Genomic DNA, 15,632 nt, shown 5'->3' on the forward strand with positions numbered 1-15,632 from the left:
TTTTTCCCCATTTAGGGATGAAACTTAAAGATATGCAAATTTTTTTATTATTTTGAGACTGTCCTGTGACTTGTACTCATCTTCTCCTGAGGCTTGTGGAAAAACCTTTCTTATGTACTTAAAATTATACAGAAAATAGAATAAAGTTAATGCCAACTTGCTCACGACTGCGTCTCTGATGTGTTGGACAGAGGGCAAAACAGCTCTTTGTGGCTGAGGTGGCCTAGCTCCACGCACTGAGCTCTGCACTTAACTGCACAGAAAAGCAGACTTTCCCCTTCATATCCACACTAACCCCCCCGCCGCAACAAAATCATCTGTGCTGTTAGAAGCTCTTCACTTGTTAACTCTTATGCCCTTTTTAGTTTAGGAGCCAGATGCAGAATCCATTCTTTATTGAAGTGAAACCAACATACAAAACCAGCATACCACTGAAACCAGCCGGCAGCTTCCAAAGCTGTTAATTACCATTACATTTATCCATACCCCATCCACAAGCTAGCTTTCCCCCACCCACAGACACTAAACCCATAAGCCCTGAGTAGCTGTGTTCCCTGTGTGGCACTCAAGCTTTTGCTGAATTAGTTATGCTTGTTAATATTAAACTAATGCCTCCTGACTGTACAAGGCAACAGGGCTAAAACATAGCTCTGCTAAAATCAAGACTGACTTAACAATAAGTGGCTCAGCAGTTAGCTATATGCCTAAGCTTGAATGCCATATAAAACTTGTTAATAGACAAGCTAATGACCACAGTTAGGTGGAGTTCATACTGTTCTACACATGCGTGGGTGATGTATAACCCAACTGCAAGAATCCCCATCCCCTACTGTAAAGTAATCAGTGCTGCTTCTAATGGAACCCATGGCAATCATTTGAACTAGCAGCCCCGTGTGTGCAGATCCCAGGCTTACACCCAGGAGGCAGAGTTGCACTGTGAAGGGCAGTTGTTACACTTCAGCAGCTGGACCCTGTGTAGAACACGGGGAGGTGACATCTTTCGCCTTCAGTTCAGGAAGGGGATGATGTTGGCATAGAACCACTCCACAGGAAGCTGAAGGTGATCTCCTTCCACCCCCAGGAACACCAGCTTGCCTGCCTTGTCCATCTGCTGCAGGCCCAGGCGATCCTAATGGAACAGAGACTGTTGTGAGAGCTGGATCCCCAAGGGCTCTAAGGCACTCAAGCCTTTTTGTCCCCTAGACTTTTTGGCACTTAGAAGTTTAATGCTCAGGATTATTGCCTAGGCAAGCAGTAGTGAGGGTCAAATGAGCAAGCTCTCTTTGCAGTGAAGAGATAATATCTTCGTCCCCCATATGCTGCACTGAATATGCACAGCATAGATCTGGCTGCAAGAACAGATTTCTCTCCCACTGCCAAATGTGAATGACTTTCCATGGGAGGGAAGGACAAGGCAACATAGTACAGGTAGCACTGGGCACCTGCTAGGCCAGCTACAGGGTTCATGACAATGGAAGCAGCCCTGTCTCCCTGCTGATAGGAAGCTCCCTCAAGGCAGTTGGATCTAGATGCCCATGAGGTGCAAGACTCAAGTGTCTAAGTCCAGACTTCCCACTGCTGAAACCCTGCTCAGCTGCTGCCTAAAGGTCTGCTACTGGCCATGTCCAGAGGGGTCTTGGTCTCAGAAAAGGTGAGTAGCCAGGTGCCTAGTGCCTGTCGGGGTCCACATCTGATGCAGAACCTGAGCGCCCTGCACACAATGCTGCTGTCCCTTTCTATCCGTGCCTTGAAGGAGCACCTTTGTGGGGTGCAGGGGAAGCCTGTCTTCTAGTATGGTCTGGCTCATCCCATGTGCAACAGAGACAATGGGCACCTCCTCAGAAGAGCCGCCTTGGCTCCAGGGCATTACCTCAGTGTACAGTGAAGTCTCTTGCAGTGGGACAGTCTCCTTGGCTTGGCCACTTCTGTAAAATCCAAACCACTGAGAAGAAAAGGGAAGGAAACATTAAACACTGCTGCAAAGGTCCTGGAGTTAAGAGCAGGCTGGTTCTCCACCTCGGCACTCGGGAGGATTGCTGGATATGGGCCAGACCTGCAATGCCGTATGTGTGCAGAACAGATAGGGATGCTTGCCCCCCACCCCAGTTACAATATGCAATAGCATCTTAAGAGAATATTAAATAGGTTAAGCAAAGACTTGGCCCCGGGAGTCATTCAGCTGCCTGAGTGCCAACAGCTGCTGTACCCAGCACTTCTGATCTATGCTTCAGAGCTCAGGAAACGATTACAGCCATCTACACATCACTAATACCAAGTAAGGCACATTCCAGTATAATCTTCTCAGTCCTGACCCTCACCTGAGCAAGACTGTGAAGCTGGTAGTGCTAGAGAAGGGCTTGGCACCAACCTCACTGGTGTTTAAACCATCCCAGGACACTGGCAGGACAAGATGGCTTTACTCTAGACCACAGCATAATCAAGCACCTCATAGCGCCCCAACCATCATCATAAGTCAGGTTGTCTGATCTGCACACAGCGATCCTGACAAACTTGGATCGGGACAGGGACTTCTGGTCAGTGGACAATGGGTAAAGTAGCTCTCTCCTGAAAGAGAGCTCCACAGGGCAGATGTTGTACAGCAGCTGTCCAGTTTAGATCATCTATTTGCCCTTCCCTTTCCCAAAACTGTGAGACTGGCTATATCCAGACACAAGTGGATCCAGCTATAGGCTGAACTTGGATTTGCAGCTTCCTGGGTTTGCATTTTAAGCTGGGCACGGACTACACACACAAAAGCAAAGACAAAGGCAGAAGGACAGCTGCTTATCCTAATATCTGGCTGCCTCATCTTCCTCACCTCTGAAGCTGGAGGGTCCACCATGGTGTCGTTGAGGAATTTCACCATCACAAACTTCTTCAGTGCCATGAGGTTTTTCTTGTACAGCTCATTGATGCCCTTGGACAGAGAGGCCATAAAACAAGGAAATTAGTCATGCTGGAGACACTGGCAAGCAGGCTGAACATGATGTGCTCACAGCAGTCTGAGGTACTGGACTGTATGGTCACCACATCAGACTGCTGATCCCCTTCAGGGCAAGAACAGGCCCAGATGCCAGCCAGGCCCACCCAAACAAGAGCAGAAGCAAGGAGAGGAGCCAGAAACTCATGCTTTCTAATCCCAACTCCACTCCAACTTTCCTAGAGCCATGCCCAGGTCACTCTGTCCAGCTCTACTGTAAGGTCAGGGTTAACTCTCCCCACTCCCTTGCTCGTGGCTTGTAAGGATTAACCAGTCACTTCAGAAGGTGCTCTGCAGCCACAAAGCCTTGCTTCTCAGAATGGTGCTGTGTCGTGTAGAGCCCCACACCTGGGAAAATCCCCACTTCAGCACTGAGCCACATACCAGGCCCAGGAGCAGCAGAAGATGCTACATTCTGACCAAGCCAGAGACCCCTCAAGAGAACTAAACCCAAAGAGGCTTCCCCCTCAGGAACACAGAAGGAAGAAAAGCCCAGCTGTGCCCATGCCGCAGGTCTGTGCCCTACTCTAAGCAGCCACAAGAGCCCACGTCAGCTCAGAGCTGCAGGCACCATGCCCCCTTACCCTCTCTTGGTTGATGTCAGCGAGGAAGATGCTGTATTTTTGGTACTCCTCCTCCTTCAAGGGGTCATGCCAGTACTGGGCCTGCACCAGGCTGCAGGGGAGAGAGAATGACCATGAAAAAGCAAACCCAAGGGCTCCAGCATGCTTCTTGCCTTAGCCTCTGATGCCTATGCAGGAATGTACTCACCGCCCCTGAATGGCTGTCGTGTAGGCCCCTAGGTCCAGCACCTTTCGGATCCAGTCGCAGATGTGGGAGCTCTCTCCAGGACAGCGAGGGAAGCCATACACCCCTGGGGCAGCAAGACAGGGCACAGACACTCAGGGAGCAGCATTGACACACTGGAAAAACTGCCTCCTCCTCCTCCAAGAACAGCAGTAGGAAGTATTCTAGGACTGTAGGTCTCCCACCCTATACTCCCTACAGCCAACCAACCTGCCCTGGGGGACAACTGCGGGGGAAGAGAACAGGTGACGTTCTCTAGCTGACTGGCAAAGGATATCAGCATGGAGAACGGGTTCACACAGCTAACGGAAATGTCTCATTCTGGGCCTGTGTACAATCCAGGATGCCTGACACAGGGTGTCTATGCCAACCTAGCTGTGTGGAGAGCCCCCAAGCTCAGTACAGATGAGCAGAAGGCATAACTACATCCTTGCCCTGGACATCACAAGTTAAGCCACAACCCTAGTCAGCAGAGCTGTATCAGGAGAGAGGGTTTTGCTGGCAGCTACATCAGCGAAGGAGTAGGGTCCTTTCAAACCTGTGGCTGACACTTAATAGTGTTGTCCCAGCCTCAGTCTATTCCCTCAACAGCATAAGATTTTCCTGCAACTCCTACTGTGCTAGAGAGAGACCAAGACTCAGTGGAGCTTCCCCCAGTCCCTTGGGAGAGCACTGTGGACATGGAGGGCTCACTGCCAGAAAATCTCCCCCACACTGGACCACTTCCCTGTCTCTCATCCTCCTGTGATGCCTTGTTCTAGCTCATGATTTGCTGTGAGCAGCTCCTCTCCTTTCTGGGCATGTAACCTTCTCTGCACATTCAGCTCGCCACCACCTCACTGGGGTTCCTGCCTGTCCCTGAACCCAATGCAAGAGCAGTCTGGGAGATGTGCAGTTTCCTAGCAACAGGGCACAGTTGCATCATTAGGATTTGGGCAAAAGCATTAGGTCAGTTTACTGCAAGTGAAGAAAAGGCCCAGGGAAGCTCCCTCAGGTGTATGGCAGGAAGAAGGGATCATTTTAAACTACCAACAGCTCCCTCTCTGTTCACAGCAAGCCTGTTTAGGAAGCAGGATGCCTTTGGGAGGATTTCTGGGAGGAGTTACCTTGCTGCTGCCCACCAACGGAAATCAAATTGAACATGGGAGGAGACGGACATCTCTGGGCCACCGCTCTCCTGTGGAAAGAGACAAAGGGCTTAAGTTTGCCCTGTCCTGTATAGACGCTACTGGCATTAAACATCACAGAGCCCCAAGATGACTTAGTTGCACTCTAACTTGAGCCCAAGAGGAAGTCGACGGGGACGGGGGGAGACACTAGGGGTTCCCAACCACAGTGCAGCATCCCTACCGTGAAAAAGATCAGACTGCAGACTTACAGGAACTGGCCTCCTTGGGAAAAGCCCATCGAGTTGTAGCCTCCCTGCAAGTTAGGATCCTTTGTGAGTGTGTCACAAACTTGTGTCACTTGGTCATTCACGTTCATGAAGAAGCTGTTCTCCATATCCTAAGGAATCAGCCACGTGAAGAGATGAAAGGATAGATATATGTTAACAATGGCCTGCTGAAGTGATTCTTGCCTCCATGTACTTGGTAGATCTAGGATTAACATGGCACTCTTTGGAGAAAGGGCCTTAAACTCTATAAAATTCCATGAGATAAAGATAAACCCAGTTTTATAAGATCCCATTCTATCCAGCAGGTCTTTGTCCCCTCCAGGCTCACAGCACAAGTGCAGAGGAAGGCAATACTTGTATGAGATATATAAAATAATAAATACATGTCCATGAATGAACACAAGTACTGGAGTTAAACCACAGGAAAGTACAAAGTACAGCTTCTCATCACGTGTCTACGTACTATCTGGAGAGATTTCAAAATGCTGATCAGCAGATCTGTGTTCCTAGCTCTTCTCTCATATGCAACTAACCAGACTGCATGGGTTTCAACATGGCAAAGCTATAGATTTGCTAAAGAGAATTAATAGTGAAAGCCTTTCATAGCTGTCTGTAGCACTATGTCAAACTCAGAGACAACAATATACTCCCAGAGTGCCTTTAACTCTTCACAGAAGCCGTTAACCAGAGAAAATGGATGACCACAGTTTTACCTCGATTATGTTCTTCCCAATCTTCAAAGACAGAACGTAGATTCCAGGTATCTTCTCTTCCACTATTTTTTTAATGTACCCCATACTTTCAGGGTTACAGCAGCTATCTCCTAAAAAGAGGAGGAAAGTTCCCATCAGATGCTGTAACATCATCGCACCTTAGGTACCTGAGCTGCTGAAACCAAGCTCCCCACTATGTTGTATATGAATCTTGTAGGGTTAAAGCAAGGCTTTGTAATGCTAAAAGTGAAGCCATTTCTTTGTCCTTTTGCCTCCATTTCATAAAAGCGGACACAACACTTACAAGGCGGCGTGGAGGGAAAAGGGGTACTGTGTGAGGGTTACTGATAAGATATGAAACTAGCTGAATCCAGTCAACAGGGAAGTCTCATCAACAGGAGAACCTTGAAAGTCGGGCATGATTTGTTTTTGTTAGATAAAGAAATATCTTGAAACAAAATATAGGGGGCATGTAATTCACAAGAGTTAAACTTCGGTGTTCACGCCCACAGTGCCACTTAATTGGACAGAATAGTGATTTAGTTAATAGATGATTGGGTATTTTTACGAGCACGAGCTAATCACGAACTAATGCTTATGCACTTAGAAAGTATAAAAAAGTATTACAACTAGTAGGCAGAGTCCCTCTCTGTAGAGGCACCTCGCTCGAGCGAATAAAGATTCTGTATTTAACTTTGAATACTTGCTCTGCGTAATCATTGCCCCAGCCTAAAGCAAACTACACGTGGCTTTAAAAGCGTAATTTGTAACAACTACATCTTTCCCCCCATGTATCAATACTGCACACTCTCCTCCCCTTGCCCTCTTGCTAATGACATGCTCGTGACATCCATTTAAAACCAGCAGCTACAAAACTTTAATTCCACTGTGCACACCAAATTCTCAGCAATCCTCCCCCTTAATTCTACCCTTACAGAAATGCATCGCTGCAGCGGTTTAAGTCATAATTGAACTACCCCTGGGGCACAAAACAATGGGTGTACAGAGGGCTCCAGAAGTCAGGGTCCTGCTTCCGCAGTAATACGCATTTGCAGTCTGGGCACTAGAGGCTCCCAAAGTTTAATCCAGGCTCTTACACAGCCTCTCTCTGTGGCTTTGAGCATATCACAGCTTCTCTCTGCTTGAGGTTCCCAGTCTGTAATATCCAGAGGCGATTAGGAGGATTAATTAGTGTTTATAAAACCAATAAGCGTCATTATAATTATCAGAGCTTTACAGCGTTATGATCTCATGTGATAGCTGGGGGTGGAAGGCAGGTGATATGGCTAAGTGAAAGAAGCATTGGACTGGGGGGCGGAAAGCAGGATTTCGGGGTTTGTCCCCACCTCTACCAAAGATCTCCTGTGTCACAGTGGACAAGCTGGATCACCACCATGCCTCAGTTTCCCCACCTTCAAACAAGGAATCCTGATCTTTGCCCTCCTTTGCAAAGCCCCTCGAGCTCTGTAACAGCAACGTGGGGCTTATCTTGATTTAAAACCTGGCAGAGTGCTGCAAGAAGGAGCAGGTTATGGCACGTTACCGCTGGCTCAGGAAGCATGCTGTGGTGCAACCACCCACACATGGCACCCATGAGAACCGTGCTTGCTCCCAGGCCTGTTTGGAAACTGTTCAGAAAGGGGAATGGAGAACGGGACCTGGAGCGCGTGGGGGGGGGAATCATTTTTAACTCTTTAAAGCCCAGTCCCTAGTACAACCTCCTGCCTCGTCTATGGCTCCCTGGCTCTCCTCACCCCTCGTTTCTCCAGGAGGGGGTGCCCCACACCTCGTCTGAGCCTCCCCAGCAGTGAGGCAAGAACCGGGGATGACTGAGCTTCGTGTTGCTGCCACCAGGCCGGGAGAAGAGCGCCTCGCTTGACACTCAACCCCCACCCCCCGGGCCCAGAAGCTCCTCTCCTCATCCCGGCCCGGGGCGACTGGCTGCACCCGGCGGGTAGGGCTACCAGGGACCCGCGGGCCGGCTGCAGGCCTCCCGGGCCGGGGCAAGCGGGGAGGGGGACAGCAGAGACCCCTCCCGGTCCCCCGGCGCTCACCCATGCCGTGCCAGATGACCAGGGGCACCGGCCCCGTGCGGTTCCCCGCGCCCAGCACCAGCGGCAGCAGCAGCAGCGAGCACAGCCACCTGAGCGCCGCCATCTTGGCCGGGCACGTGACCGCCCGGGACGTCACGTGGCGGGGAGGGTCACGTGGTTGCGGGGCTGAGCCAGGCGGGACGTGGCCGGGGCGGGGCCACTGGTGGATTTGGGGGCGATTTGGTCGATTTGACTTTTTCATGAGGAAAAAAAAAAAGTGTGTCAGGTGCTTGCGGATCCTGGGCGCGCGGGCCGGCTTTGCGCTCCCCGCCCGGCCCCGGGGAAGCGGTGCGGACGGCGGCGGGCTGGCGACCTCGTGCCCGGCAGTCGCTAAGACGCGGCCTCGAGGGGGACGATGGAGCCGAGCGCTGAGAGGGCCCGGGCGGACGAGCCGGACCCGGAGCCGGACGATGCTGCCCTGCTGCCCGGTCCGCAGCCCTCCTGCTGCCAAGGTAGGTGGGTGCGGTGCCAAGCAGTGCGGCACGTCGTGGTCTCAACGAGAGACTGGAGCTGCTGGGCTTGAAACCGGGGCCCGCTTGTCTCCTGCGCCCTGAGCGGTCGTGTCGCCGACTGCCGCCGTTTCACCTCTGTGTAGCCATGACGATGATAAAATCGGCTGCCCCGTCCAGAGGGCTGGGAGTAAGGCTCAAGCCCCGGTGCTCATGAGCGTGCAAGCCCCTAGCTGAAGGGACGCAGGGTCCCCTCTCCGCGCCCAGCAGCCCTGTGGGGCCGCGCCGGCCTGTCCTGCTGTCGGGACTTCTCAGGAGACGGGCAGATGACAAAGCGGGTTGGGAATGCCAGGACAACAGGACAGGGCAGCCACAGAGCGGCAGGGGTCGATCCAGTCCTCCAGCCCTTGCTTCCCTGAAGGAAATCTCTGCGGCAGCGGGAGACCTGCCTCTGCCCCAGCCTGTCTGTCCAGGAGCTGGTAGAGGAGAAATTCTGCTCCGCTGCATGGAGGGAGGTGTGTGTGTCCTGGGACAAGCCAGGGGGAATTGGACTGAACACGGTGCTGGGGGGAAGCTCTGTGGATCTGTATGGCTCTGTCTGAGAGGCGGGGATGACGGCTTGTCTTTGAAATAGCATTGTCTCCTGCCTCCGAACCAGCAGCTTTGAGGACCTTTTCTGAACATTAAGAAAAGTGCAAATGCTGTGACCTTACACTTAGGAACACGTTTGGGATACCTTCAGAAGCTGAGACAAGTAGAAGATAGTGCCGTTTGCATTATGCAGAGTTCTGAGGAAAAAGGAGGTGAATTATTATATAGAGATGAACCAACGACAAAGCTTAACGTTGACAGAGACATGAAGGACCCGTTAGAGACTGGGAGGCAGAGAAGAGCACAAGATTCCTCTGAGCAGTGATTTGGGCTAGGGGAGCACTATTGGTGAAAGTTAGATGTTTGTCTGTATGTTTTAGGGGCTGGGATGTATCATCAAGCATTAAAGTGGTTGTTTTGTAAGATGGATTAATTAGTAAATAATAAAGAAGAAATAAGATGATTGATGGTGGCTCCTGGCTGTCTGGAGGCCCCTAGTCACCTTGGCTGGGTAAAGGAGGTTGGTCTACTGACCATCTCTGGCATGTGGGGGTGGCTTTCTTTCTTCAGGGCTCTGCTCAGCTCGCTGGGGGCTGGCTGTTGTCCTGCACATCACCCTCTTTATGGTGTACGCACTCCGGGTCAATCTCAGCATGGCCATCGTGGCAATGACAAATGCCACCCACCCCAGCAACCAGGCCAACGTCTCCGTTGAAGTGTGTTCTAACCGCTCGCACGCGTGGTCCGATGGCTCCCACCCAGCATTCGCCCATGGGGTAAGTGGAAAGGCAGCTCAGGCCATTTCCTCAGGGTCTCTGCTCTCCCCATTGGAGCTTGGCAGGATGGACTGACTTGGAAACCATGAAGCTGAGCCTGGATTCGGGGCTGGTGCCAGGGCTAGCCTGAGAAGCAGGTCTGTGAGGGAGCCAGTCTTATGACGAGGGAGAGCTTAGAATTGGACAGCAAGCTGCACATGGGCTTGCGTGGACCAACCCCTTACCCTGCCCAGGGGGAGACCAAGTGCAGGGTTCAGTTGTCCGGTGGTGCCTTCAGATGCCATCTCACCCCTCTGATCCAAGCCCTCTGTCTCCCCCAGGCTCCTGTGTACGACTGGAGTGCCGAGACCCAGGGCATCATCCTCAGCTCCTTCTTCTACGGCTACATCTTCACCCAGATGCTTGGCGGTTACTGGGCAGGGACACTGGGTGGGAAGGTGGTGCTGGGCTGCGGGCTGTTCCTCACTTCAGCTCTCACCCTTTTCATGCCGCTGGCGGCAAAACTGGGAGTCGTGTACCTCATCGGGCTCCAGGTGCTGCTGGGCCTCGCAGAGGTAGGGCCTTGGCTTCACAGCTCTTTGCTCTGGTGGTTACATGTGTCTGTATCTGTGTCCACAGCGGTGACGGAACAAGCTAACAAGCCAGGTATCTGCCCCAAGGAGCTTACAGGCAAGGGGCAGTGCCAAACCAAAATGGCAGGACAATGTGAGAAGAGTGGTAGATCCCATGATGGTGCATGGCTCTGAATGTTCTTCACCAGGGATCATTCCCAGTGTGCTCTCCCTCCCCACTCTACCACACACGTGAACACACATGCTGGTGTTTATGGTCACATGTCCTTCCTCCCCAGGGGGTGATATTTCCAGCGCAATACACGCTATGGGCAAAATGGGCTCCCCCCATGGAACGCAGCAGGCTCATGAACATTGCAGATGCTGGTAAGAGACTGTGACACCTCACTGCCAACCTGACTGTTCCCCAAAGGTCTGGCCCTCTGCTCTGGAGACAGAGACAGAGGCCTGTAATGTTGCCTCAGTGCCAGTGGGAGCTGGGCACCCAAGTACCTGTGCCTGGAGGGGCTGTGTGGTGGTTTGGACTGTGTGGGTGGTACATGCAGATGGTAGATGGTCCTAGCCTGGACTCGTAGATGCACACAGGACCTGCCCCTGTGGCAGCCTAGCAGGGACCAGCATTATATTGGACTGGGCACTGGGGACCCCAGGTCATCACCCCCTCTTCTGAACGCTCTTCATTTCTGCCCCTCAGGATGCACCTTCGGGACCTTCCTCACTTACCTTGCAGCCGGGTTCATCTGCCAGTGCCTGGGGTGGCCCTACGTCTTCTACATCTTTGGTGAGGTCTTTCATATCCAGCCTCTGTACTCCGGGTTCTGATGCAGGAGACTTGCTGGCAGGAGCCATGGAGTTTGTCCACCTCCCTCTGCACAAGGAAATGGTGGTTCGGGCCTGGTTCCTAACCTGGTCCCCCCTCATCATCCCAGCCAGCACCCTCTCAGCCATCCCAGCAGAAGGGGCTGGCAGGGGCATCCCTTGTGCCCTACAGCCTGAGTTTGTGGCCTGTGGCTGTGGCAGTGTGGAGAGGAGCTTGCACTGCTGTTATCCATGCTGTACCCATCAAGTGAGTGAGAGCCAGGACCCTGGCAGACAGACCAACCTATGAAGGTTTGGGAACTCCCTGGAGTGTTAAGGGATCTCAGCCCTGGCAGTAAGGGAAGTCCTAGGAATGTTGCAGCACCTTTCCTGCTCTGTTGGGCTGTCTCTGGCCTTTGCAGTGCTCCAGCCTTCAGGGTCCTGGCCTGTGATCCTGTCACCAGGCTGGAGCTCTTTGCCAGCCTGTGTATTGGCATCTAGCACTAGGCCAGTTGAAGGCACGGCCTCATGAGCTGTGTGTCCACAAGACCTGATCCAGGCCTTGACCTGCTCCTTGTTTCCCCAGGCAGCATTGGCTGCGTCTGGAGCATGTTCTGGTTCCTTCTGGTCTATGAAGATCCTGGCTGTCACCCTTGCATTAGTGCCCGCGAGAGGGATTACATCATGTCGTCCCTGGCCAGTCAGGTGTGCTGAAAGGCCTGTAACTCCAACACGCTTCTTGCCTGCATCTTTTGAGGAGGCCATAGCCAAGGGACCCTCTGGTGGTGAGACTGTCAGCAGAAGGTTCCACTGAGTGCCCCACAGGTTGAGGCAGGGAAACACCCTGTCTTAAGGGGCTTCCACATCAGCTCAACCATGCCCATGATGGTGTGAGACCAGCGCTCATGGGAAAAGGCTGTGGCAGGGCTGGCGAGATCAGAGTTGGTGGATGGGCAGGAGGAGTTTGCAAGAGGCAGTGGGGAGTTCTGGCACGTGAGAAGCAAGATGCAGGTCTCGGTGTGGGTGGTGGGAAGCCATGCCTGGGAGGAGGTGAAGGAAGATTGGAAGGAGATGGAGGCAATGGGAGAGGGAGGCCAGAGCTTTGTGGTGATAAGGAGTAGGAACTCGAGGCGGAGAAGAAGCAGGCTTCCACGGAAGGGGTAGGACGAGCTGAGGGCAAGAGGCTCTTTACCGTGGTGCCTTGGACTGAGCAGAGGGGCAGGTCATGGAACGGGAATCTGCACCTGGGAGGCTTAGACTGGAGTAGGGGGAAAGCTGAGACAGGTTTGATTTGCTATGCATAGCTCCAGCCTGGCATTAGCCGGTGTAACTCTGTGCCAGCAGTAAGCCATTGAAGTTACCAGCCAAACCTAGTAGCATCCTGAGCCTGCTGAGTTGGAGATGCCGGGTCACTGGAAGCGCCCCTCTTGAGCCAGCTCTGACAGGAGCGTTTCCCTGCAGGGCTGTTCTCATGGCTGGTCCCTCCCACTCAAGGCCATGGCGAAGTCACTGCCCCTATGGGCGATTGCTGTGGCCTGCTTCTGCACCGACTGGCTCTTCTACACACTGCTGACATCCATGCCGACGTACATGAACAATGTTCTGCACTTCAACATCCAGGAGGTAAGCTGGAGAAGGGGAGTTGTCTTCTGCCTAGCGGAGCAGCTGGCCTTAGCCCCTGGGCTTTCAACACCGAGCTCTGGCCTGGCTTGGCAGTTTCCACTTCTAGACTCCCCCACACATGCATCTGGTAATGCCGTGGGCACCTGTGGCACCCCACAGCCACTGCCGATCTATGTCAAGTGGAGATGCCAGTGCCTCAGCTTGGTCTCATCCTCACAGAATGGACTCCTCTCAGCACTGCCTTATGTTGGCAATGGCCTGGGTCACATCCTGTCGGGGCTGCTGGCAGACTTGCTCCTCTCCAGGCATGTGCTCAGCACAGCTGTGGTGCGGAAACTCTTCTCAGCAGTGGGTAAGGACCAGTCCCCTCTGCCCCCAGGTTCCTTCAGCTGGCTATCCCCCCACAGGCCATAAATGTGCCTCCTTTCCTCCTTAGGGATGCTGCTGCCAGGCGCCTTCCTAGTGGCTGTGTCCTACATCGGCTGCAACTACACAGCTGCTGTGGCCTTTCTCACACTGTCCTTGACTGTGAACAGCATGACTGGGGCAGGCCTGAACATCAACCATATTGACATTGCCCCCAGGTGAGATGCATGACCTGTCCTCCTTTCCCGTGCTTCCATGGCTCCAGCCATCCCCACTCCCTTTACCAGTCCTCTGCTCCTTGGCTTTGAGCTGCACTCCTGCCTGTCCAATATCAGGAGATCAGGGAGAGGAAAAAGCAGAAGCAAAAAAGGGGGTAAGGATGTTGCCCTCCTTTAAGAGGGCAGGTGATGGCTGAGGGGCAGTTTCTGCCAGCTTCTGGGCTCTGCTAATGCCAGACAGGTTTGCAGTAGGTTAGTTGCATCACTTGAGAGATGGTTGGACCTGCATTGCACTTCCCTCTGTCTCTTGCTCAGGAAATCTTCCCTTCCCCTCTCCCAGGTATGCCGGGTTTCTGCTGGGGATCACAAACACCTTTGGAATAATAGCAGGGATCATTGCTCCCACTGCGGTCGGATTCCTCACCAGCCAGGTAATAGAGGGCTGCCTTGGGAGACCAGCTTGGAACTCGTGCTCTCCCTTGTGGTGGGAAGGGAAAATGCAGTTGGAAGGTGGGCCAAAAGACTATTTCCCATGCACCAGATTAAAATGTGTTCCTGGCTGAGCTCTTATAGTCTCTCTGAGCCCAGCCTCCAGGCTGTTTCATGCTGGGTGACACGTAGTGTGCCAAGTCAGTACCGAGAGGATGGACATGTAAACAAGATCCTGGGGGCGGGGGGCTTTATTGTGTTCAGTTGTTTGTGCGCCTGTATCCTGAGCGGTTTGAAAGAAGCCTTTCTAATTGGCACCCAGAGTGCGGGCTCGCAGGAAGGGGAGACCCTAGAGGAGCTGGAATGGGACAGTAGAAGCTTTGTTCCAGGGATGAGCTGCTTGAGTTCAGCATAAAAGGCCATGACACAGAGTCCAAAAGGGGAACATCTTTAGCTGAACCAAGCTCTTTACTGTTACAGCTATTGATAAACGTGGGGCCAGACAGGCACAACCCCTAAGGCCCGTCTCCCTGTATGGGATGGTAACCTTGAGCTGGAGACCAGACTAACAATAGCCCATGTTTGGTTCCCCCCAGGACCTGGTGACTGGCTGGAGGAACGTCTTCTTCCTGTCGGCAGGGATCGATCTCTTTGGCCTCCTGTTCTACGTGGCCTTTGGCAGTGGAACCATCCAGGATTGGGCTAAAGAGGATGTTGCCAACCAGTGAGCAGCTGAGTCAGGCTGCTGTGTGACAAGGGTGTGGGATGAAACATGCTCCAGGGAACATAGGTTAGTCAAGATATCCCAGCCCTGTCCAGCACCTGAATAGAAAGTGCCAGGCATTTGTGTAGCCAGCCAGCTGTGTCCTGGATTCCCACGCCCTTCCCCAGGCTTCACGTGATCAAAGCACAAGTGAGCACAGTAGGGTGAACACAAGAGGTCTCCTTCCAAGATGCTTAGTTGGAGGTAGGCTCCTTTTCTGCTCTGAATTTATTTACCCAGGTTGAGTTAGAATTTCACCTCTCTGCAGCAGAGTGCCTATTTTCAGCCCCCTTTCTTGGGATGGTGGCTTAGTTCATGGTGCGTTTTTATTACTGGTGCATTTTTATACTATAAGCAGCAGAGCTTAGCCTGTTACCTCAAGACAGTTTCCCTCTGGTGCCTCCCTTAGTGACTGCAGTGAAAGCTGCCTCTTTCCTGCCCCGTGACACCAGCTCATGTCTGGTTAAGAGGCCAAACTAGAATTAATCCCCATTCACAGGATAATGCTGTTACTGCTGGTAACCTCTTGGCTTGAGGGTTGCTAGGGGGATCCCAGTCATGCCCACCCCTCCCAGAATTGCAGTATGAAGCAGCTGAGACCGTAGTTCACAGTGCTTCACTGCTTCCCCTGGGATCTTATCCACCTTCTCTGGAACGTGATTTCAGAGGCATCTGAAATCTGTTGGCAGGGGAAGCTCTTCAGCCTCTGAGCATGGTCCTTTGAAGTGAATTATAATGCTGGTCCCTGCTAGGCTGCCACAGGGGCAGGTCCTGTGTGCATCTACGAGTCCAGGCTAGGACCATCTACCATCTGCATGTACCACCCACTGCCCCTTCCTGCCCAGGCAGAGGCACCTACTTTCACCTGGCCTGAGGTGTCAGGTTAGGGAGGAGGGAACCTGGGGGAAGGCTCCAGGTGTAGTCATCTCATTCCTGACACACCGCCCTGTGCTCACCAGGGCACTGACAGTCCCATTTAAGTGAGCTAGATAAGGCCACAAGGAAGAGATTCAAATTGAGTGTTTATTCACACTGGAATTATCCAGGCTCCTCCCCTC

At 52.7% G+C, this 15,632-nt stretch overlaps 2 protein-coding genes across 2 annotated transcripts; one reads left to right on the top strand and one right to left on the bottom strand.

Moving 5' to 3' along the window:
• Window positions 1–378: 378 nt before the first annotated feature.
• On the bottom strand, window positions 379–8,073 carry PPT1 (palmitoyl-protein thioesterase 1). Its single transcript, XM_019512381.1, has 9 exons — window positions 7,951–8,073; window positions 5,897–6,006; window positions 5,166–5,293; window positions 4,894–4,964; window positions 3,752–3,854; window positions 3,565–3,655; window positions 2,819–2,917; window positions 1,871–1,942; window positions 379–1,129 (listed from the first exon to the last, which is right to left on the bottom strand). The coding sequence occupies exons 1-9, from the start codon at window positions 8,051–8,053 to the stop codon at window positions 1,007–1,009; spliced, it is 900 nt and encodes a 299-aa protein (XP_019367926.1). The 5' UTR covers window positions 8,054–8,073; the 3' UTR covers window positions 379–1,006.
• Window positions 8,074–8,277: 204 nt separating this feature from the next.
• LOC109294119 (sodium-dependent phosphate transport protein 3-like) lies at window positions 8,278–15,159 on the top strand. Its single transcript, XM_019512384.1, has 11 exons — window positions 8,278–8,441; window positions 9,600–9,805; window positions 10,126–10,359; window positions 10,656–10,743; window positions 11,072–11,158; window positions 11,762–11,880; window positions 12,637–12,798; window positions 13,018–13,150; window positions 13,235–13,382; window positions 13,723–13,813; window positions 14,408–15,159. Exons 1-11 carry the CDS (start codon window positions 8,345–8,347, stop codon window positions 14,537–14,539), a joined length of 1,497 nt encoding a protein of 498 aa, XP_019367929.1. The 5' UTR covers window positions 8,278–8,344; the 3' UTR covers window positions 14,540–15,159.
• Window positions 15,160–15,632: the final 473 nt, after the last annotated feature.

This window comes from Gavialis gangeticus, unplaced genomic scaffold, assembly GCF_001723915.1.
Source record: "Gavialis gangeticus isolate Ggan-Ray unplaced genomic scaffold, GavGan_comp1, whole genome shotgun sequence".
Classification (NCBI taxonomy): Eukaryota; Metazoa; Chordata; order Crocodylia; family Gavialidae; genus Gavialis; species Gavialis gangeticus.